The 23,556-nt window shown below is 45.8% G+C and overlaps 1 protein-coding gene and 1 long non-coding RNA gene across 7 annotated transcripts in view; one reads left to right on the top strand and one right to left on the bottom strand.

Moving 5' to 3' along the window:
• Window positions 1-23,556, bottom strand: part of LOC147111808 (glutamate receptor 4) — a 235,621-nt gene that overhangs the window by 143,960 nt on the left and 68,105 nt on the right. For all 6 annotated transcript variants that reach the window (XM_085999064.1, XM_085999067.1, XM_085999062.1 and 3 more), the window contains one exon: window positions 3,986-4,153. In XM_085999064.1, coding sequence (XP_085855190.1) covers window positions 3,986-4,153 — 168 coding nt within the window. The remainder of the gene's footprint in view (window positions 1-3,985; window positions 4,154-23,556) is intronic.
• Window positions 1-23,556, top strand: part of LOC147111809 (uncharacterized) — a 50,008-nt gene that overhangs the window by 23,592 nt on the left and 2,860 nt on the right. The gene's annotated exons all lie outside the window — the stretch shown is intronic.

The following is a 23,556-nucleotide window of genomic DNA, read 5'->3' as shown; positions in this document are numbered from 1 at the left end:
ACAATCAACAGGTGTTTACTGGAGGAGGGTAGTCTAAAGACTGACAGTACAGAGGCATGCTCAAGGCTTATATACAGGTGTGGTCACTGCCGGTACTACAGTATACAGGAGCTGTAAAAGTAGTTCTCTCTTAAAGGTACATACACTACACTGGGTGTATGTTTGGATTTGATCACTGTTACTGTGCTGCTTGTAGCAGGTAGAGTATGGAGTGTGCTGGGCACTAAACTCCAGAATGTAGTGGTGATCGTGCAGTCATTTCCATGTCAGTGTAATAGCATGTATACAGCAGCATTAGCAAACTGGGGAATGCATCTGATCCCCGAGCGTGCCGACGTTAGAATATGTTCATTTTAACCAACTGTAGAGTGGGAGAGGGAGGGGGGAGGAGGAGGCATGCATCTGCGTTCCCTGGCAACCTCGGGAGACTTGTGTCCCAGCTGCCCGCTAGTGATAGATCTTTTGCCTCACAGATACCATAGTTTGTATCTTCAAAGCTTTAAAATAAGGCTGATAAAGCTCCTCCCTATCACCACATCTCATGTCAGTGCACATTTGTGTAAAACAAGATTGATAACAGCTCTAATATCTCCCCTACATAGATGAATCTATTCCATTGAAGAGCATTAACAAATAGCACTCGACAGCCCTCTGGACTCAACATAGAGTTCAACAATTTCAGATCATAACCTCGGCCCCTATCATATATATTTTCTTTTTTCTTATCTACACTTTTTGTTTGGCCCTTTTTTTACATCCCTCCCACATGGCAGCTGTCCTTCATTCTGCCAGCGCAATTCACACTTCATCTAGAGCCATCCTTTGTTCCTTAACCTGTCCCATTACCACCTCCTCTTACCTTGAATATCTCTCAATGTCTCTCAATGTCTCTTAAACTCTCCTGCTTTCTATCCTATCACTGACCTTCCCTTTTGTTCTTTCATCCCCTCCCACCTTTCGCAGCCCCTAAACTTGCTTTCCATTTCCTGCTTTTTTCCAGTTCTGACGAAAGGTCTTCGACCTGAAATATTAACTCTGTTTCTCTCTCCACGGATGCTGCCTGGCCTGCAGAGTTTTTCCAGTGTTTTCTGTTGTTATTTAACAAATAGCTGTTGTGCTATGAGATCTTAAGTCTGTTTGTTTAAGCTCCAGTTGCAGTTTCTGATCTCACAGAAGGGGGTTGATCTCCACATTGTGTGATTGTGTGAATCAGGTGACAGTGAGTCAGCAGTCCGTTTTACATCTCTCCCAATTTTCATTTCCATTGAAGACATTCAGGAGAGAGAAAACGGGGAATTACAGACTGGTAAGCCTGACATCGATAGTGGGGAAAATGCTAGAGTCCATTATAAAAGATGTAATAGCAGAGCACTTGGAAAACAGTGACAGGATTGGACAAAGTCAACATGGATTTACAAAAGGTAAATCGTGCTTGACTAATCTACTGGAATTTTTTGAGGATGTAACTGGTAGAATAGATAAGGGAGAACCAGTGGATGTGGTGTATTTGGACTTTCAGAAGGTCCCGCATAAGAGATTAGCGTGTAAAGTTAAGGCACATGGGATTGGGGGCAAGGTACCGACTTGGATAGAGAACTGGTTGGCAGTTGGAATAAACGGGTCTTTTTCCGAGTGGCAGGCAGTGACTAGTGGGGTACTGCAGGGATCGGTCCTAGGACCCCAGCTATTCACAATATATATTCATGATCTAGACAAGGGAACTAGATGTAATATCTCCAATTTTGCAGACGACACAAAGCTGGGTGGGCGTGTGTGCTGTGAGAAGGATGCCGAGAAACTCCAGCATGATTTGGACAGGTTGGGTGATTGGGCAGATGCATGGCAGATGCAGTATAATGTGGATAAATGCGAGGTTATCCACTTTGGTGGCAAAAACAGGAAGGCAGATTATTATCTGAACGGCAATAGATTGGGAGAAGAGGAAGTGCAACGAGACCTGGGTGTCCTTGTGCACCAGTCGCTGAAGGTAAGCATGCAGGTGCAGCAGGCGGTTAAGAAGACAAATGGTATGTTGGCCTTCATAGCGAGAGGGTTTGAGTACAGGAACAAGGATGTCTTGCTGCAGTTGTACAGGGCCTTGGTGAGACCACACCTTGAGTATTGTGTGCAGTTTTGGTCACCTTATCTGAGGAAGGATGTTCTTGCCATGGAGGGAGTGCAGCGAAGATTCACCAGACTGATACCTGGGATGGCAGGAATGACGTATGAGGCGAGATTGGGTCAATTGGGCTTATACTCGCTGGAGTTTAGAAGAATGAGAGGGGATCTCATTGAAACTTACAAAATTCTAACAGGACTAGATAGACTAGATGCAGGAAGGATGTTCCCGATGGCGGAGGAGTCCAGAACCAGGGGTCACAGTCTAAGGATAAGGGGTAAGCCATTTAGGACAGAGATGAGGAGGAATTTCTTCACCCTGAGAGTGGTGAACCTGTGGAATTCTCTACCACAGAAGGCAGTTGAGGCCAATTCATTAAATATATTCAAGAAGGAGTTAGATATATTTCTTAAGGCTAAAGGGATCAAGGGATATGGGGAGAAGGCAGGGACAGGGTACTGAATTTGGATGATCAGCCATGATCTCATTGAATGGCAGAGCAGGCTCGAGGGGCCGAATGGCCTACTCCTGCTCCTATCTTCTATGTTTCTTTGTAAAATGGGCTGCCGACTTGTTATCATCCATTTTATACTATCGTACAAAGTGAAGATTTCCCCAAGAGACTGCACATACAGGCCTCACTATGTTTTGGTATTAGTCTAGTTTGCTTTAGATGACAGTTTTGATAAATATTACAGTAGCATCGCCAAAATATGCAGCTATCCTTTGCTGCACAGCAGCATCCAGTCTGTAACTGCTCATTCCTTCCCCTCACTTTTGTATGTCTTTTGTTTTCTGTTCCGTTGGTTCGCAGCACTGTGCTCCATTCTCCAGCTGAGAGGTCACACAGGTTTCTCAATTCGAGGCATTTGTTAATGTAACTGGTTGGCATAAGGAACCGGAGAGAACTGCAGGCTGACTTGCTCTGTGACATTCACTTCCTTGATATGAGGAAGCACATCACCTGTAATTAATACCTTTTGCAGGAGACGCGGTTGAGATGAGAAGCTCACTCTGTGGGGAATCACAGGGTCAAACCCATCCTCTGCCATTCCTGATGGAATGTGGTAGTGCACCAAAATACTGTTCTTCCACAGAACCTTTGGGAAGACTGGATGGATTATTTTAATCTGCTATGGCCCGGATTTCATTACGCTTACAGCTGCCCAGACTTTTTGTGGGCTTTTGCGCGGCAACTTACGGTCATCGGGAGCCTGATCCACTCTCCACAGGGGATCTGGGACCTGCGTGAATAGGGCAAGCAATAGTGTCTCTTCAACCAGATACTTACTGAGACACACAGAGTTTAAAAAGGAAGTGCAAGTTATAATATTTAATTCAATGTAAAATCATGTACAGAAAGCAAAATAATAATGAGAGATAAAAGAGACAGAACGAAAAAGTTAAAAAAATTACTAAAAATCTCCAACAATAATTAAAACCTGAAGGAGTGAGACTCCACACTTATAAAAGTAAATTTTATGGTCCAGAGAGGTTGTTTGGCAGTAATTAAGACTTATCACGGCGTTAAAAATTCACTTACACTTGAATGGACAAGCCTTAACTTTTTCTGGCATGTTAGTGAGTATCTAGTGGGCAAGTACCACAACTTTATGCCTTTCACATGTTTGAATGCCGAATCTCTCAGCGAGGTATCAGTGTAGTGAAGCTTGTGGAAGAGCAAAGCAAATCGGACAGCAACTTTCTGATTTCCACGTTTAACTGTGCATGTATGGATGGCGAAGTTGTTGTCCGATTTACTCCTTAATAACAGTGAGTGCTGTTAATCCTACCGCAAAATCTGGGCCATTAATATAATAGAACGGGCAATTTAACAAACTCCATTATAGTAAAATAATACTGTACCTGTTTCAGTGCCCGTTCTGTGTCAATACCTTGAACCCAAGGAGCAGCAGGATTCGCGAGACAGTCTCCAGCATTTCCTTTTCTTGAAATCCCAATCCGTTGTCTTCGGAGGTAGCGGAATGCTTCAGCCATAACGAGTATCCCATCATATGTTAGTGCAGATGTGTACTAAAAAGAAATACATCCAAATTGCTCAAGACACATTATATTTCATCTAAGGTTGTTTTTCATTCAAAAGAATAGAAAATAGCAGCCAGAGGACCACCACACATATTAAGCTTGTAGCTGCTAATATTGGCAACAGTAATCTTTAGGCTTGTATCTATTATTACAGTATGGCAAAAAACAAAAGGAATTCTTTGAATCTTTAGTTGCGCTTGGGGCTTATTAATCTTGTACTGATCCCTGCATTGGACACTTTGGATTTTTAATAAAATCAAAGACACAACCACTTAACTGAAATATCTGGTGTTCTAAGTACAAGATATGAACATGCTTTTGGGATGATTCACTCAAGGATGAGCCTGGTGCCTGCACTACAATAAAACCGAGAACACTTTCATGACACTGTGTAGAACTAGCATTTTGGTACAGTTACTATGAGGGTTTGAATGGATTTTTGGCTTTTCACAGGCCGGTATGGGTAAGTTTTATGAGTTCCTCTTCCCAGTATAGATCTTCATCCGCTGGGAGGACATATTAGGAATTTGAGTGCAGAAGCAGTGGGAAAATTCATGAAGCTTACCCCCAAGTGTTTGCATGTGGCTATTTTTTTCCTTTGTGGTTATATTTTTCCTTTGAACAGAATTTGAATTTTACATTGAAAATGTGGTTGTGAATAAAATCCAATAATGGAAGTACTTTTTTTTGGTCTGGTTTTCTCCTGTCAGGTTTGTGGTTAATAAATATACCCAGGAGAAAGTGACCAATCAGACAGCACCTTTCATTGTGTCGACTTCAAATGTCTCAAGTAGCTGAATGAGCGCCTTAACGAGAGAAGAAGTGAGAAAATCCATAATTCCAGTGGTGCAGTGAGCAAAACGGAAAGAAAAATCATGGCTGGTCAGAAATTTTCATCGCACTTGACTGCCTCCTACATGTAAATATATGCAGCGATTGCCTGAACCCTGCTCCCAGCCCTCTGCTCAATTTTATTGCCATCCTTGGGCGCAGCCTTCAATGACAGTCCACATACTGAATCTATTGCTTATAAATAATGTCACAATCTCTATATTAAAAATGACTGACTTGTCCATGAACTTATGGCTGTGATGTCAGTTATTCTTAAGAAAGAGACTGTTCATAAATTGAGTTTAAGTGTAAATTTCAGAAGCATATGACCAATAAGAATTAATGAAGGGCTCACACGTACAAATTAAACAACTGACATTCATTTCAGTGACTGGACTGCAATAGGCAATTCCACTAAGGCCAGTCACGGGGGTTGTTCTCTGAAGGCTATCATAGGGAATTGAGCTCAAGATTGGGAGCAAGGTTGAGCTCTGGGCTGGTCGAGGGATTGAAGAATCCTGCAAATAAAGCTAATCGTACATTTTTCATCCATTTTCAGTAATAAAATATTATCTTCTGCTGTTAAGCAAAACAACTTTTTTTATTATCCGCAACAACGTGAGGAACATATGGGTCAGTGTCTGCAAGTAGAAACAATGTGATGGGAAGGTGCCTATAGCACTGTAAGCCTGCGCATCAGATAGGAACTAGACTCATTAAGGCCTAAAAAATGCTAATGAGATTGTTGCCCCATAATGCAATCACAGCACCTGGAGAGTGCGGTTGAAGCTCCTCGCATGCCATGTACACTGCAAGGGGATCACATAACTGGCCCAATATTTTGCTTAATTTGCTATTATGGGCAAAAAATTATCAAGCCCCATTATAAAAATAGGAAATATATCTTATTTTTGTTGTGAAAAATTGTTAGCTAATCTTTCACTGTATGGGGAGAGTTAAGAGCAGAAAGAGCCATTTGTCACAATGGCATCATGTACAAGGATAAATTGACGCAATTCAACCTGATTTACATCATCATGTTTGCAAACAATGAAACAAGTTTGCCAAATATTTCTACAGGAAGACAATGGTGCTTTACGTTAAAGTCCTGAACTACAGTTGAGTCAATTCCTCCAGAGGGATTACTGCAAGTGAACATTCTTTTTTTGTGAACAAAGGCTAAAAGCTAAATTGAAGGCAGGCATCATGCATCATAAGAATATATGAACAACAAGAGCCCGTTTGGTTCATCCATCTTACACTGTCACTTAGTTCATGTGCAGGATGTAGTCAGACCATGTTCAGTTCCCTCCTGCCTTGGCACTAAGACTCTATCCTCCACTTCAACAGAATGAGAAAACCATTGATTTATTTTCTGCATGGTTCCACTGAGTCTGCATTCATTGTGTTAGGCGACAGTCTGTTCCCTAAGTTAAGCACTCTGAATGTGAAGTGGCTACTGCTGGTATGTTCAGTTTCAGTTTTCCTCGGTTTATAATCCCCTCTTTTCTTTAATAGTTGGTTTGGTTAATTCTCAATCTCATCACCAACATTATGGGGATGAATTTCCATGGGGATTCTCCCAATTGCCCACTGTAAAGATCTATGGAAAAATCCCTGGACAAATTCACTCCCTTTGTGTCTGGGAGGGTTCATCCAGTTAAAGCAGACAAAATAATCTTCGAATTGGTTTTGGGTCAAGTAAATATCAGAATATGCATGCAACATTGTGCAGCATACAGGTTCATTAGTTAATAGAAATTGACAGCACAGACAGCAACCTCTTCCTAAAGGAAATAAATGGTTCAGGGCCTAAATTTCAAAGTAATTGGCGATTTTGAAACTGCATTTGTGACTTGCATTCTTTTTCTCCAGTTTTCTCTAATTTACTTTCTCCTTCTCGCTCTATTACCGTTTCATGCGTGCTGGTAACTCTCTAGTACCTTGGCAAGGTGTCAACGTTGGCCCATAGCTGCACTCTTACCTCTGAGTTAATAGGTTGTGGGTTCCAGGCCCACTCCAGAGGCTTGAGCACATCATCTAGGCTGACACTTCTGTGGATTACTGAGGGAATACTGGATTGTTGGCGGAGCTGACTTTCAGATGAAACATTAAACTGAGGCAGGAACGGCGTTTGCATTACAAGGGACCCGTGCAAAGGTTCAATTTGGGATCCCAACATATTACTAGAAAATGACATTAAATACTACCCAATTAATCTGGTGTTCAGTCCACACATGCAAGATCGTGAAAAAGCATGTTTGTAATAGGTAATACTATCAATTCAATTTTATTTGTCATATATGCAGCAAACGTGTGTACCGCACAATGAAATGTTGATTTTTACGAGTCCTCCCAACATTGGAATAAATATGGCACAGTAATAAATAATAATAAATTATTCATTCATGAGTCTTATGGCCTGGGGGTAGAAGCTGTTTCGAAACCTGCTGGTACGAGACCGTATGCTTCGATATCTCTTACCGGACGGGAGCAGGGCGAAGAGGTTGTTTAGCATTGTGTACGTGTACCTTTCACAGGATCCGCTCAGAGCCCCTGACTGACTTGGCACTCATGCATTGGCCATGGGTAGCATGGTCCCAACCCGACCCTGAACTGATGCTCTGTCTGCCTTCTCAGGTAGATATAGAAGATCCCATGGCATTATTTAAAGAAGAGCAATAGATTTTTCCTGGCCAATATTTATTCCTCAACCAACATCATGAAAATACATATGATCTGGTTATTTATTTCATTGCTGAGTTATAGGGGGCGATTTTGCCAGCCCTGGGGAGGCAGGTTTGGAGGCGGGACTGCTGGGAAAATGGCAGAATCTGTGGGCGGGTACCCATCCAGCCTCCAACCCGCCTCCATGCCATCTTCCCAGGAGGCGGGTACCCGACCCGCACCGGGTCCCGTCTCCTCGAGGCGGGAAGGGGATTAGTGTCAATTAACTTCCTGTTAACAGGTAATTAACAGGCAGTTTTTTGGCTTAACTAGGTCAATCAAGGGAAAATAGTGTGGGTTGGCCACAAGTCGATGGAGGCGGGACTAAAACACGACAAGTGGGAGTCCCGCCTCCAAAAGCTCCCCATTGACAAAATCCAGCCCATAGTTATAGAGTCATAACGGCACAGAAGGAGGCCATTTAGCCCATCGAGTCTGTGCCGGCTCTCTGTAGAGCAATCCAGTCAGTCCCATTCCCCCGCTCTATCCCCGTAGCCCTGCAAGTTTATTTCCCTCAAGTGCCTATCCAGTCTCCCCTTGAAAACATTTGAGTGTCTCTGCTTCCACCACTTCCATTGGCAGCGAGTTCCAGGTCCTCACCACTCGCTGTGTAAAAATGTTTTTCCTCACATCTCTTGCCCAAAACCTGAAATCTGTGTCCCCTAGTCCTTGTACCATCAATGAGTGGGAACAGCCTTTCCCGGTCTAGCCTATCCAAACCCGTCATAAACCTCTATCAAATCACCTCTCAACCTCCTTTTCTTTAATGAAAACAAATCCAGCTTTTCCAACCTGTCCTTCTAGCTAAGATCCCCCATCCCCGGAACCATTCTGGTAAATCTCCTCTACACCCTCTCAAGGGCCTTCAAATCCTTCCTAAATTGTGGTGACCAGAACTGGACGCAATACTCCAGTTGTGGCCTAACCAAGCTGCCACTGACCCACCTATTCCATGAGCCTCAATTTTGTTAACCAGTCTTCTATGTGGTACTTTGTCAAACGTCTTCCTAAAATCCATGTAGACAACATCCATTGCATTCCCTTCACCAATCCTCCCTGTTACTTCATCAAAAAATTCAACTAGATTAGTCAAACACGATCTGCCTTTTACAAATCCATGTTGGCTCTCTTTAATTAGCTTAAACCTCTCCAAGTGCCCATTAATTTTTTCCTTGATTATTGTTTCTAAAACTTTACCCATCACTGATGTTAAACTGGGTATGCTTAGAGTGGATAAGTCTGTAGTTACCAGGATTGTCCTTGCACCCTTTCTTGAACAATGGTGTCACATTTGCCACTTTCCAATCCTCAGGCACCTCCCCCACTGCGGAAAATTATGGCAAGCCCTTCCGCTATCTCCTCCCCCAATTCCCTTAACAACCTGGGATGCAACCCAACTGGACCAGGCGACTTATCCACTCTAAGCATACCCAACCTTTCTAGTACATCCTGTCTATCAATGTTCACCCCTTCCATTGCTTCTACCTTTTCCACTTCTACTGATATTTTGTCAGCATCCACCTCCTTAGTAAACACCAATACAAAGTACTCATTGAGTATTCTAGCCTTGCCCTGCGCCTCTAAGCATATATGACCTTCTTTGTCCCTAATAGACCCCACCTTGCCTCTTACTACATGCTTACTATTCACATGCCGGTAGAAGATTTTTGGGTTCCCTTTTATGTTAACCGCCATTCTACTCTCATATTCCCTCTTTGTCAATCTTATTTTCATCTTCACTTCCCCTCTTAACTTATTGTATTTGGTCTGGTTCTCCCTTGAAGAATTCACTTGACATGCATCATACACCCTCTTTTTTTGTTTCAGCATCTTCTCTATCTCCTGTGTCATCCAAGGAGCCCTTGCTTTGGTTCCCTTACCCTTCCCTCTTATTGGAATGTACCTAGCCTGTACTTGGAACATCTCCTCCTTAAAGATCACCCATTGTTCCGTTACAGTTTTTCCTGTCAGTCTTTGGTTCCATTTTACCCTGGCTAGATCCTTTTGCATCTCATTGAAGTTAGCCCTATTCCAGTTTAGAAGTTCCACTCTAGATTGTTCCTTGCTCCTCTCCATTGCTAATCTAAATTTTATGATACGATGATCACTCGTACCCAAGTGTTCTCCCACAGACACTTGTCGACTTGGCCCACCTCATTCCCCAGCACCAGATCCAGCAATGCCTTTTTCCTAGTTGGGCCAAGAACATACTGGTCAAGGAAATTCTCCTGAACACATTTCAGAAATTCCTCCCTCTCCTTTCCCTTTACGCGAGCATTATCCCAATTGATATTTGGGTAATTAAAGTCTCCCAATATCACCACTCTATAGCTCTTGCACATCTCTGCAATTTCCCTGCAGATTTGCTCCTCTACCTCCCTCTAAATTTTGGAGGCCTATAGAATACCCCCAATAGCGTGATCATACCCTTTTTGGTCCTCAAACCTAACCAAAAGGATTCTGTCCTTGTCCCCTCAAGAACATCCTCCCTTTCCAACACTACAATGTCTTCCTTAATCAGCACTGCCACCCCACCTCCCTTTTTTTCTTCCCTATCTTTTCTGAACACCTTGTACCCTTGAATATTAAGTGCCCAGTCCTCACCATTTTTAAGCCACGTTTCCATTATTGCCACAACATCATATTGCCACACAGCTAATTGTGCTTGTAGCTCACCAACCTTATTCATCACACTTTGTGCGTTTACATACATGCATTCTAAACCCATTTTTGAATTTTACGTAGTCTTTCTTAGTCTGCTCCTGTTTAATACGGTACTACTTCCGCCTCTAGCACTACTTTCTTCTCTAGTACTATCCAACACACTTACTCTTTTATGCACCTTGTTATAAATCTCATCATTCATCAAGAAACTACTCGTGAAATAACGCTGGACGGCCAGCTGGTGGCGCCGTCCAAGGAGTATAAATACTCGGGCGTCGGCCCCAGCTTGCCAGGGACATTTTGTAAGACAAGGAACTAGTGAAGTACAACTAGACCTCCATGTTCTGAAACAAGTTGATTAAAGCCTTAATAACAACAGAAAATGCTGGAAAAACTCAGCAGGCCAGGCAACATCTGTGGAGAGAGAAATAGAGTCAATGTTTTGAGTCAAACTCTTTGTCAAGATTAAACCCTTGCTTTATGCTCAAACCAAGTGCATAGTGAGTTTTATTACATCAATTTAATCAACTTGATATCGACTCCACGCTTTGGGTGATTTCGGGAACAGCCAGCTACGACTCGAACCGTAGAAGGGAACTCAGACAAGTAATCAATCCATCATGGAGAAACTACTCAGACCCGCCCATCTCGACCTGGACCCGAATTCACTTACAGCTGCTAAGGTATGGAAACACTGGTATCATACCTTTAGCAACTTCCTTGAGGAGTGTGGTGAGAATGTTCCTGATAAATTAGAGATACTTGCTAATTATGTATCCCCTCATGTGTTTGATTATATCGAAGACTGTGTAGACTATGATGCCACATTCCAAATACTAAAGCAGCTATATGTCAAGTCCCGAAATGAAATTTTTGCTCGGCATCTACTGGCCACAACTCGACAACAACCCGGGGAATCACTTGACGAATTCCTTCAGAAACTTTGCAGGCTCAGCAAGGATTGTAATCTTAAAGCTGTTACAGCTGAGCAGTACCAGGAGGAGTTAATTCGTGATTCCTTTATTAATGGGATTGTGTCTCCCTTCATACGTCAGCGTCTGTTGGAGAATAAAACCCTCAAGTTACAGGCTGCTTATGACCAGGCATGTTCTCTGGACTTAGCAAAGAGGAATGCAGCCACCTATCTTTCACCACGTGCACGGGCTGCTGCTATCACTTTTAGTGACTCTTTCGATAGGCCTCGGGCGGAAGCCCTCACGAATGACGACTCCAACCCGGCTGATGACAACCCTACCCTAGAAACCTACACTGATGACGGCCCCACCCTAGTGGCATCTTGGCTATCTGGAAGGAAGTGTTTCTTCTGTGGAGGTGCGTTCCATTATAGGAAATTTTGTCCTGCTCGTAACGCGACCTGCAATCATTGCAGCAAGAAAGGTCACTTTTCTAAGGTATGCCAGTCAAGAGACGCTGTTAGTAAGAATGGCCACCTTTCTAAGGTATACCAGTCGAGAGCTCCTGTTAGTTTTGCAGCTACTATCTATAAAACTGCTCCTCCCCCAAGAGCCACTACTAAGGTTACAGCTGCAATCTATAAAACTGCTCCTCCCCCAAGAACCACTACTAAGGTTACAGCTGTCAAAGGTAAAACTGCCCCTTCTCCCATCAAAGCTGTTTTTCCCCAAAGTCTGTCCCATGCAGCCACGAAGGTTTCAGTAAATGGACACATTTTGAGTGCACTAATCGACACATGCAGCTCTGACAGCTTGATTAGTGAGTGGGCTGTCAGTAAGTTAAAACTGCATATTTACCCCTCGGACAGGGAAATTGCAATGGCTGTGACGACACTGACCACCAATTCTTCTGGTTTTTGTCTTGTCGACCTTATTCTCAATGGCCGCACTTATTTCTCCACCCGGCTCGGGGTGCTCAAGAACCTATGAAGTGATGTGCTCCTGGGAGAGGATTTCCAGAAACAACACAAAAGACTCACTTTTGAATTTGGAGGGTCAAAGCCGGAGCTTACTATTTCCAAAGTACCGTTTTGTGCGCTTTCGGCGGCTTCGCTCGACAAGCCCTCCTTGTTTGCCAATCTTTCCCCCCAATGTAAGCCCATAGTCACTAAATCACGACGTTTCAGCCAAGATAATCGATCCTTTATCGAGACAGAAATCTCTCGCCTTCCAGCTGACGGTATTATTGAGCCATGTTCATCTTCCTGGCGGGCTCAAGTCGTCGTTAAAAATCCTCTGAAGCAACACAAGAAACATCTGTGCATCGATTACTCGCAAACTATTAACCAGTATACTGACCTGGATGCCTACCCACTACCACGCATCGATGACATGGTCAATAACCTTGCCAACTACAAGGTATTTTCAACTTTTGATTTAAAGAGCGCATATCATCAAGTGCCGTTAAAGGACTCTGAGAAGAAGTTTACGGTCTTTGAGGCCAATTGTCGGCTTTACCAGTTTTGTCGCCTTCCATTTGGGGTCACCAATGGGGTGGCCGTCTTTCAACGGGCAATGGATAGCCTAGTCAAACAGGAGTACTTAACGGACACTTTTCCATATCTGGATAATATCACCTTTGCTGGTCATTACCGCAATTCCGCAATTCTTCCGTCCATCGGATGGCTCACTCATACACGCTATGCAGCTTATGCAACGACTCAGCATTGACTTTAAACGGCCATTGCCCTCCTCAACGCGAAACACCTACTTACTGACTATGGTGGACGCATATTTACGCTTTCCCTTTGCTTTCCCCTGTCCCAATATGCTTACTTCCACAGTGATCAAATGTCTTGATCAAGTCTTTTCCCTTTGCGGTATGGCCAATTTCATCCACTCTGATCGGGATCCCTCCTTCATGTCAAGCGAACTCAAAAGTTATCTCTCCCAATCGCCACAAGTAAAATGACACCGTACCATCCCATCGGTAACGGACAGGTTGAAAGATACAATGCTATCATTTGGAATGCTGTTCGTCTTGCGCTGAGGTCACGCAACCTACCAGACCAGCAGTGGGAAACTATGTTCCCTGATGTGTTGCATTCCATCAGGTCTCTCCTTTCTACGTCTACCAATGTCACACCTCATGAGCGATTCTTCAGCTTCCAGCGTCGCTCCACCCATGGGACGTCTCTATTGTCATGGTTGGCAGCTCCCGGCCCTGTGCTGCTCCGAAGATTCGTCCGATCATCTAAAACCGACCCTCTCGTCGACGAGGTAGAACAAATGGATGTCAACCCCACATACGCGCATGTGCGGTACCCGGATGGCCGGGAGTCCACCGTTTCACTCCGGGACCTGGCTCCCTGTCCGGCCGGTTCCATGGACCCAACCGATAGAGGGACCCACGGGGATGATGCCGACACTCTGCGCTCCCCCGAAGATGACGCCCTACCTGGGGCATCGAGAGATCTGCCAGCTGCCCCACCGGATCCACTCGGGGAGCCGAGCGCTCCCCGTGGGATGGCCACCTGAGGCCAGGATGCCGGTCAATCCCCGACTATCCAACAGGATGAAGGCGGTTCTGCGCCTGTGGGGACCCGCACCCGGAGTCACGATCTCCCCAGCCTCCCTCGGGTCTATCAGAGCAACATGGGCCCTGTCGATCCACCGGTACGGATCAAGCGGCCCAGGGACCAAGACACGGTCCGGGGAGACGTGCCTTCTAGCCATCAACAAAAATCTAAAAGACTGCGGCTATTCGTGGTCCGCCTGATCCGCTAAGAAGAAGTCGTCGGACTTCCAAATCTTTTAGGCAGGAAGAATGTTATAAATCTCATCATTCATCAAGAAACTACTCGTGAAATGATGCTGGACGGCCAGCTGGTGGCGCCGTCCAAGGAGTATAAATACTCGGGCGTCGGCCCCAGCTTTCCAGGGACATTTTGTAAAGCAAGGAACTAGTGAAGTACAACTAGACCTCCATGTTCTGAAACAAGTTGATTAAAGCCTTAATAACAACAGAAAATGCTGGCAAAACTCAGCAGGCCAGGCAACATCTGTGGAGAGAGAAATAGAGTCAATGTTTCGAGTCAAACTCTTTGTCAAGATTAAAGTCTTGCTTTATGCTCAAACCAAGTGCATAGTGAGATTTATTACGTCACACCTTATTCCTCTTTTCTACTCCTATATGTGGAACCTTGCTGTCAATGAAACTGAATATCAGGCACTGTGTATAACGGGCGGCCGATCCAATCCAGCGAATTTTGCACCACCGCCCGAGATTAATTTCTAGGCCCTGGTGAGTGTAAAATACCAACACGTGCATTAGGCAAGCATATGATGCTGACTCCATAGATGTAGGATTTTTATTGAAATAATTCTTCATTGATAGGCAGATCTTGTCACCTTTTGATGACTGTAAGGCCAGTTGTTTGATTGTTTTTTTTGAATTGGCAGTTATACACTGACAGTTGGCTCTTCTGTGAAGTTGAGTTCATAGCTTTTCTTTCTCTCCTCCTGAAACATGTCTGTGCCTCATTTGTACAGAAACCTGTCAAACTGCTTTGAAATGAAGGTTTTGTGTCACTAAAGAAGATTCTTTTCCTGTATTCTTCCAAATTTTATAAGTTTATGGTAAAACATTGATAGTACAAAATATAACATCATTCCCATGAACATTTTGAGATCTAATGAAAGCACAGTGTTAATCTGAACTTTTGAAAATTCAGCATTTGATTACCAACATATATTTGATGCCTATGAATGATTATGAAACAAATGTCATGAAGGAATGTGAGTGATGCAGTGGGTTAGTACACAGTTATTCAGCTTTGAATTCAATGTCAGTGATAGAATGAAAGGCCTTGAAATTTTGTGGGGATTCTCCCAATCTCCAGCTGTAACTTTAGTGGGAGATTGGTTGAACCCCCAGAGAAACTGCATAAAGTGCTGAAAATGGCTGTTGACGTCATTTCACTGCGAGTTCCACTTGTCTCTCGACTAAGTTGTGGTGGGAGATTGGGAGAACCGCCACAGAATTTCCAGGCCAATGTTTCTTCTTGGTCGTAAGGGTCAGATGAGAAATTAGGTCATGAGATTTCAACACAGTTCTTCAGGAATGAGGACTAAGAACCCACAATTCAGCACAAATTGGCAGTCTCACTGAGAGATCAGAAGAAAGGCTAGCGAGATAACGGGAAAATATCGACTGATACAAAAGGGGATACTCTTCCACGGCACCTTTTCAGGCACAATGTATTGACAGCTGCAGTGCCCAGCAATAGGTGGGTAGCAGCTTACAGTGAACTCCCAAGCAAAACAGATTCCCCCACTGAAGGAATAAAAAATACTAGTGGGGAAAAAAAATCACCACAGGAGACACCAATCAACTTGCTTTTTTTCATGGGATGTGGGCATCACTGGCAAGGCCAGCATTTATTGCTCATCCCTAATTGCCCTTGAGAAGGTGGTGGTGAGCCTCCTTCTTGAATAAGTGGCTTGCTAGGCCATTTAAGAGTCAACCACATTGCTGTGGGTCTGGAGTCACATATAGGCCAGACCAGGTAAGGGATAGCAGATTTCCTTCCCTAAAGGATCAGATGAGTTTTTACAACAATTCAGTAGTATCATGGTCACCATTACTGATAGTAGTTTTTTTAAATTCCAGATTTATTTAATTGAATTTAAATTCCACAGCTGCCGTGGTGGGATTTAAACTCATGTCTCCAGATCATTAGCTTAGGCCTCTAGATTACTAGTCCAGTAACATAACCACTATGCTACCATACCCCATATTGGTTGTAACTATTCCACTGTTACCATACATAAAAATATTGGCCCCAAAAGCTCTTGGACATTCTGCCAGTCTACCAACATAACTCCAATAGGAAACCGGTGGAACCCCAGGAAAATATGTGCCGGATCCCCTCTGTTTCTTGGAGTTGCCTTGTCAGGGTGGAACCTCTGTCTACAAGGCAAATTATGGCAAGGGGGTAGAGCCTGGGGCAGGGACTGCCTATGCCAGGAGTTCCCACTTCTTAGACTGGACTGAGACACGGTGTATCTGCGGAGGCCAGTATGCTGAATGAATTCAGGCTTAATGGCCACCACAGGAGTAAGTGTGGACCCTACTTACCCCCAGCGAGAGTAAATTACTTAATCAAAATCTGAGGACAGACTGGCACCCCTTACCAAGTGCGCTGAAGGGAATATCTCTACGGTCAGGTGGAGAACCAAGACATTCTCCCCTCCCCACCACAGACAGACGAAGGATGAAGTTTCCAGGCATTTGCACCTGCCTGTACAATGCTAATTAGATGCTCTTCCAATAAGCCTGCAAATTCAGGTGGGGCCAGTGTTGAAGGGCACCACCGGGATCAGGTCCTAAGGAATTTTGGCCCATTGTCTTGTTTACAACAGCAAGTCACAAAACAAGGGACAGACACATAAAACTGTCCTGTTGGGTAGAAAGTATTGCTGCAAGGCACAAACCACTGATGTGCTGCTGAGATGTGACAGCAATTCTCGACAGCGAGGACAATAGTAGATGTATTTCCAACAACAAACAAACGTTATTCCAATGCTCCCTAAAAAAGGGCTTTTGAATTTGAAAGTGGAGTAAATGAAAGACTGTTTCAACATTAACTTTACAACATATAGGAACAGTGAGAAAGACCAGAAAATGGGGAGGAAGGATAAGCAGGTAAGACCCTCTACTAGATGTCACAGGATTCGCTGCATAGAACATTTAAGTGGGTTTCAAACCAAAGTTAAAAAAGAAAAAGAGCACTGCAATGTGTGGCTTTCCGTGAACAGTAAGGTTGGACGACTGTGTGTTGCATAAGTACTCTCTGTGCAAGAGGAAGATCAGAGCCACACTGTCATTTGGGACGTGCATGATTTCATGTATTATAAATTTCTGATCTGTAAGTAATGTTATGCAATTCTATTTCTGAATTTTATTCATCTTAATCTGACTCTGAATCTCAGTGACTTCAATCGTCCCAGTGGGATTTTCAGCCCCTGCAGTGCCTGCTGGCTTCTTTTCAATGAGTGCGTTACCCTGGTTTCTATCAGATCTAATATGCGAATAATTACTTCACAATAAGTGTCTACTGGAGCTGAAGATCTCTCTCATGACATGCAGTACATGCAGAAATGCTGTAAAGTGCTGACACAGCACAGAAATATACATAGAACTTACAGTGTGCTGATCTCTACAGACTGAAAATCAGACTGAAGAGATCACAGGCCCAATTTTAATTAATAACCACAAGCTTTGGTCCGTGCTTCAAGCACATACAATAACCGCAACTGCACCTGTGCAAACTCTGGTTTTTAAACAGTACTGATAATCTTATGATGCATCAGAGTGGCACACTGGCTCAAAAAAAATAATGCTGGCTTTTTGCTCTTCCTGTTTTTAGTAGGTATTGCTCATATTCCTCTACCTAGGAGGCAATCCGGGAGCTGTGATCATGTGACATTTTGACCACATGACATCTGACCATGTGATACCCGATTACATGACATCTGATCACATGACTTCTATAAATGTTGTTGCGTTTACCTTATAAAGGTTGGGTTCCTTGTGGTGAGTATTTTTTTTTGCTTGTGGTTTTGTGCCAGCAGCTGTTGTGTGACAAGTTCCAAAAACCAGGAGGCCACCCGTGACCAAAGAGGGGAAACCGCGGGCGGGGAAAGAGGGGAAACTGAGGGCGGGGAAAGAGGGGAAACCGAGGGCGGGGAAAGAGGGGAAACCGAGGGCGGGGAAAGAGGGGAAACCGAGGGCGGGGAAAGAGGGGAAACCGCGGGCGGGGAAAGAGGGGAAACCGAGGGCGGGGAAAGAGGAGAAACCGAGGGCGGGGAAAGAGGGGAAACCGAGGGCGGGGAAAGAGGGGAAACCGCGGGCGGGGAAAGAGGGGAAACCGAGGGCGGGGAAAGAGGAGAAACTGAGGGCGGGGAAAGAGGGGAAACCGCGGGCGGGGAAAGAGGAGAAACCGAGGGCGGGGAAAGAGGGGAAACCGAGGGCGGGGAAAGAGGGGAAACCGAGGGCGGGGAAAGAGGAGAAACCGAGGGCGGGGAAAGAGGAGAAACCGAGGGCGGGGAAAGAGGAGAAATCGAGGACGGGGAAAGAGGGGAAACCGCGGGTGGGGAAAGAGGGGAAACCGAGGGCGGGGAAAGAGGGGAAACCGAGGGCGGGGAAAGAGGGGAAACCGAGGGCGGGGAAAGAGGGGAAACCGAGGGCGGGGAAAGAGGGGAAACCGCGGGCGGGGAAAGAGGGGAAACCGCGGGCGGGGAAAGAGGGGAAACCGCGGGCGGGGAAAGAGGGGAAACTGAGGGCGGGGAAGGAGGGGAAACTGAGGGCGGGGAAAGAGGGGAAACTGAGGGTGGGGAAAGAGGGGAAACTGAGGGTGGGGAAAGAGGGGAAACCGAGGGCGGGGAAAGAGGGGAAACCGAGGGCGGGGAAAGAGGGGAAACCGCGGGCGGGGAAAGAGGGGAAACCGCGGGCGGGGAAAGAGGGGAAGCTGCGGGCGGGGAAAGAGGGGAAACTGAGGGCGGGGAAGGAGGGGAAACTGAGGGCGGGGAAAGAGGGGAAACTGAGGGTGGGGAAAGAGGGGAAACTGAGGGTGGGGAAAGAGGGGAAACCGCGGGCGGGGAAAGAGGGGAAACTGAGGGCAGGAAAAGAGGAGAAACTGAGGGCGGGGAAAGAGGGGAAACCGCGGGCGGGGAAAGAGGGGAAACCGCGGGCGGGGAAAGAGGAGAAACTGAGGGCGGGGAAAGAGGGGAAACCGTGGGCGGGGAAAGAGGGGAAACCGTGGGCGGGGAAAGAGGGGAACTGTGGGCGGGGAAACTGAACTTGGGGGAGCGATTTGTGGAGAGGAAAGCAGAGGTGGGAGGAACTTTGATTTCACCAGTAACTAATGGCAACTCACTGAAATTGCACTGATAACTGATAGTAATACTGGTAAAACTCAGTTTCCCATTATAAATAACAATAATACAATAACTCATTGATATTCTATATGTAACAGGTGTTTTTTTTTTTGTTTTTGTTCCTGGGATGTGGGTGTCGCTGGCAAGGCCAGCATTTATTGCCCATCGCTAATTGCGCTTGAGAAGGTGGTGGTGAGCTGCCGCCTTGAACTGCTGCAGTCCATGTGGTGAAGGTACTCCCACAGTGCTGTGAGAGGGAGTTCCAGGATCTTGACCCAGCGACGATGAAGGAATGGCGATATATTTCCAAGTCAGGATGGTGTGGAATTTGGAGGGGAACTTCGAGGTGATGGTGTTCCCATGCGCCTGCTGCCTTTGTCCTTCTAGGTAGTAGAGGTTGCGGGTTTGGGAGGTGCTGCCGAAGAAGCCTTGGCGAGTTGCTGCAGTGCATCTTGTAGATGGCACACACTGCAGCCACGGTGCGCCAGTGGTGGAGGGAGTGAATGTTTAAGGTGGTGGATGAAGTGCCAATCAACTGGGCTGCTTTGTCGTGGATGGTGTCGAGCTTCTTGAGTGTTGTTGGAGCTGCATTCAGCCAGGCAAGTGGAGAGTATTCCATCACACTCCTGACTTGTGCCTTGTAGATGGTGGAAAGGCTTAGGGAGGCAGGAGGTGAGACACTTGCTGCAGAATACCTAGCCTTTGACCTGCTCTTGTAGCCACAGTATTTGTAGCTGGTCTAGTTAAGTTTCTGGTCAATGGTGACCCCCAGGATGTTGATGTTGGTGGATTCTGCAATGGTAATGCCACTGATTGTCAAGGGGCAGTGGTTAGATGCTCTCTTGTTGGAAATAGTCATTGCCTGGCACTTGTGTGGCGTGAATGTTACTTGCCACTTATAAGCCCAAGCTTGAATATCGTCCAGTTCTTGCTGCATGCAGGCAGAGACTGAGGAGTTGCGAATGGAACTGAACACTGTTCAATGATCAGTGAATATCCCCGCTTCTGACCTTATGATGAAGGGAAAGCCATTGATGAAGCAGCTGAAGATGGTTGGGCCTAGGACACTGCCCTGAGGAACTGAGGTATAATGCCTCAATATCCTTCCTTTAACGAGTAATAATCCTATAACCCACTGATATTCACCCTGAAACCATGGCCAGAATTCCCCTGCACTGCACAAGGTATGGTCAAGCTCTCCAGTTGATGCCTCTTTAAACAGGCCTGATCTCTCCTGTAACCCCATCCCCCCCGCACCAAGGATATTTTTATAATACTCCTTTTCAAATATATATTCCATTCCCTTTCAAATAAAGTTTTAGCCTCTACCTCAATAGCTGCTTGTGGTGAAGTATTCCACAGTCTAATCGTCCTCAGTTCAAGAACTTTCCTCATCTTTTCCCTTTGGTTTCTTGTTTTTCCATTCCCCATTCCACCACCAAATGGGAATAATCTTTCACTATTTACCCACAGTAAGGTCCCCAGGTTTCACTCACCCCTTTACTGGCTGCTCCACTCTCAGTGCCGCTCCCACTCACCACATTGCTACTGCTCCAGGTTCTGGGAGAAATGTTGGTCTCCACACCCACCCCCAACCCATTTCCCTCCTTTGCTTGAGCCCCAATCATCCGACCACTAATCCCCATAGTCCCCATTCCCCAATTTCCATCTTTCTCCCTGATCCCCATTCTCTATCTCCCCCCCCTCAACCAGTCCTAATTCTCCAGTCTCCATCTTTCAACCCAACCTCCATCTCTTCCCGGGCCCCCATTCCCCAGTCTCCATCTTTCCCCTGCTGATCCCCCGTTCGCCAGTCTCCTCTTGACCCCCCTTCGCCATCTTCCCCGATCCCCATTCACCAGTCTCCCCTTGATCCCCCATTCTCCATCTTTCCACCCCGAGCCCCCATTCTTTAGTCTCCATCTTTAGGCCTGATCCCCTTTCCCCAGTTTTTCTTTGATACGCCAGTCTCCTTATCGAGCCACCCCCAATTTCAGAGCCCTCCTAATTTCAGACCTCCCCCGATATCAGAGACTCTCCGAATGCTGACACCTGTGATTCCCGAGCTTCCCAATTCTCGACTCTCCAGCCCCCTGCCGAATGTGCTCCACGTGGTCGCAGCTCTCTGCAGTGGTGGTCGGGCAATGTCGCCAGCCTGAGGATTTAACAGCAGCTGCCGGTGATGTCACAGAGTGAGGTGGTGTGGCGGGGGCGGGGGGGGGGGGGCGGGGGGGGGCACTGCGACGTGAAATTTAAGTAGCTGATCTCCTGGGCTGCTGGAGGCACAGCTTGGGATAGGTACCCCCCGATTTCGGGAAACTCCCGATCATTCCGAGAGGGTTAGGCACCCTACCTCCACGTCTGTCTGAGAGAATGATCATGAAGCACATTTCTAGGCCTTTGCCAATGGTGACAAGCATACACTGGCAATTTCCATTATGAACTTAGAAATTTATAATGGAAATATAAAACTATGGACAAAACGTCTGATTTTGAAATGGGAATTGAATTACGTTTGTGTCCCATGGTCCAATTATACCCCAGACTCAATCCCACGGCACCTTAAGACTACACTTGTTCTTGACTCCCTATGTGCAATGCTACAGGAGATTGGTTAGTATAGAAAATATATTCAGCTACCTTACAAGAGATATGTATTTATTTATAGCAATTGCAACACTTTCCCCTACCTATTAGTTAAAATTAAATGCTGGGGGTAATTTTCAACCTGCACCTAGCCTTAATGAGACTGGCCTCCAAGCTGTGTTGGCTAGTAGTTTGTGCAGTCCCATTTTCCTTTTGATTATTTAGATGCAAAAGTCTACAGTAAATGTACTTTTGCAGTCTTTACACCACAGGTAAGCTGGTTAAGCTGCACTCTTAACAGTTTTGCTTATCACATAGTCTCCACCTAGTAGCTCAAAGTAACAAAACTCATTGGCCCAGAAATTCGGGTCGGGGGCTTCCCGCGGGTGCAAGCCCCCGACCTGCACTTACCTTGCGCGCCGGCTGTTGAGCTGTGGGCCCCCGTGGAATTCCGATCCGGGGCCTGGTCCAGCTGCCGGTGCGCAGTGCTTGCGTATCCCAGGGGCGCAGTTAGTTCGTTGCATCCCCTGGGATCACGTGGGCCATGGGGAGCCAATCGGAGCAGGGAATGCTCCATTCATAAGTCTGACAGGAAGTGCTGTCAAGACTTATAAATACTACGGCCCCAAAATAGCACTAAATCTTCAAATAATTTTTTTTTTAAATCACATTTTTTAAATAAACTATAAATTACATGAAATAACTATTTTAAACCATAATTTAAATTTTTGAAAAAAATGATTTTATTTTCTAACAGGGCTAAAAATAAACTTACCTTGCTTTAAAGTATTTAAAAATAATAAACCTGTGGAAAAAATGTTTTAATTTAAATTAATTCACCACTTACCTTGTAAAAAGCAGGCCTTACGCCTGCTTTTTACATTTCTAAATTCTGCAGGCTTACGTTCCCGGGAAAACCTGTAAAAAAGACCAAAGTTCGATGCACACGCGCAGCCCTACCTGCGCACGCGTTCGACCTCTGAACCCCTTCGTTCAGAGGAACGGAAGTGCCGGTTTCCCGCGCATGCGCAGTGCATGCAGGAAACCGGCACTTCCATCGGGCCTACGGGTGAGTACCCCGTGCGTACTCACCCGTGGAGACCCGAATTTCTGGGCCATTATTTTCAAGATAAAGGTCTAGATCAAATAAGAGCTAGCAAGTTGGGAATTCTCTTCATATTATGTGCTTGGCTCAGTTAGCAGCACTCTCTCCTCTGAGTGTTACATTGTCAGAGGTGCTACCTTTCAGATGAGATGTTAAACCTAGGCTTTGTTGCCTGTTCAGGTGAATGTAAAGAATCCAATGGCCAACATTCTTCCCTCAACCAACACCACTAAAAAATGTGATTATTCGATCATTCATTCAATTGCTGTTTCTGGGACCTTGGCCTAGAAATTCACTTGAGCGCGGGCAGCTCGCTCGCGCCCAAAAGTTAGCGCTGGGCGGGGAGGCATTAGCGCACGCCGTATATTCGTCTTCTGCGCCCCAATTCGGAAGCGGGCGCTATACCAGGGTGTGCCCACCTCCGTTTGGGGCGCTGCAACTGAATATCGGCGCGCTAGTTGCCGCAGCGCCACCTGATGCGGTGCGGCAGGCTGCGGTACTGCAGGCCTCCCCCTTCTCTTAAGGGGGAGGTGCCTGCAACGGCCGGAGCCCCGATCGCGAGTGCCGGCAAAAGAGCCCGGCACAACGGAGAAGTGCCGGGCTCCACAGAAACCAGCCGGCAA

The sequence above is a fragment of the Somniosus microcephalus genome, chromosome 10, assembly GCF_052327205.1.
Source record: "Somniosus microcephalus isolate GS21.2 chromosome 10, FLI_Smic_1.0, whole genome shotgun sequence".
NCBI classification, from domain to species: Eukaryota; Metazoa; Chordata; class Chondrichthyes; order Squaliformes; family Somniosidae; genus Somniosus; species Somniosus microcephalus.
Note: the sequence above shows the minus strand (reverse complement) of the source record. Positions and strands in the feature narration are given on the sequence as shown.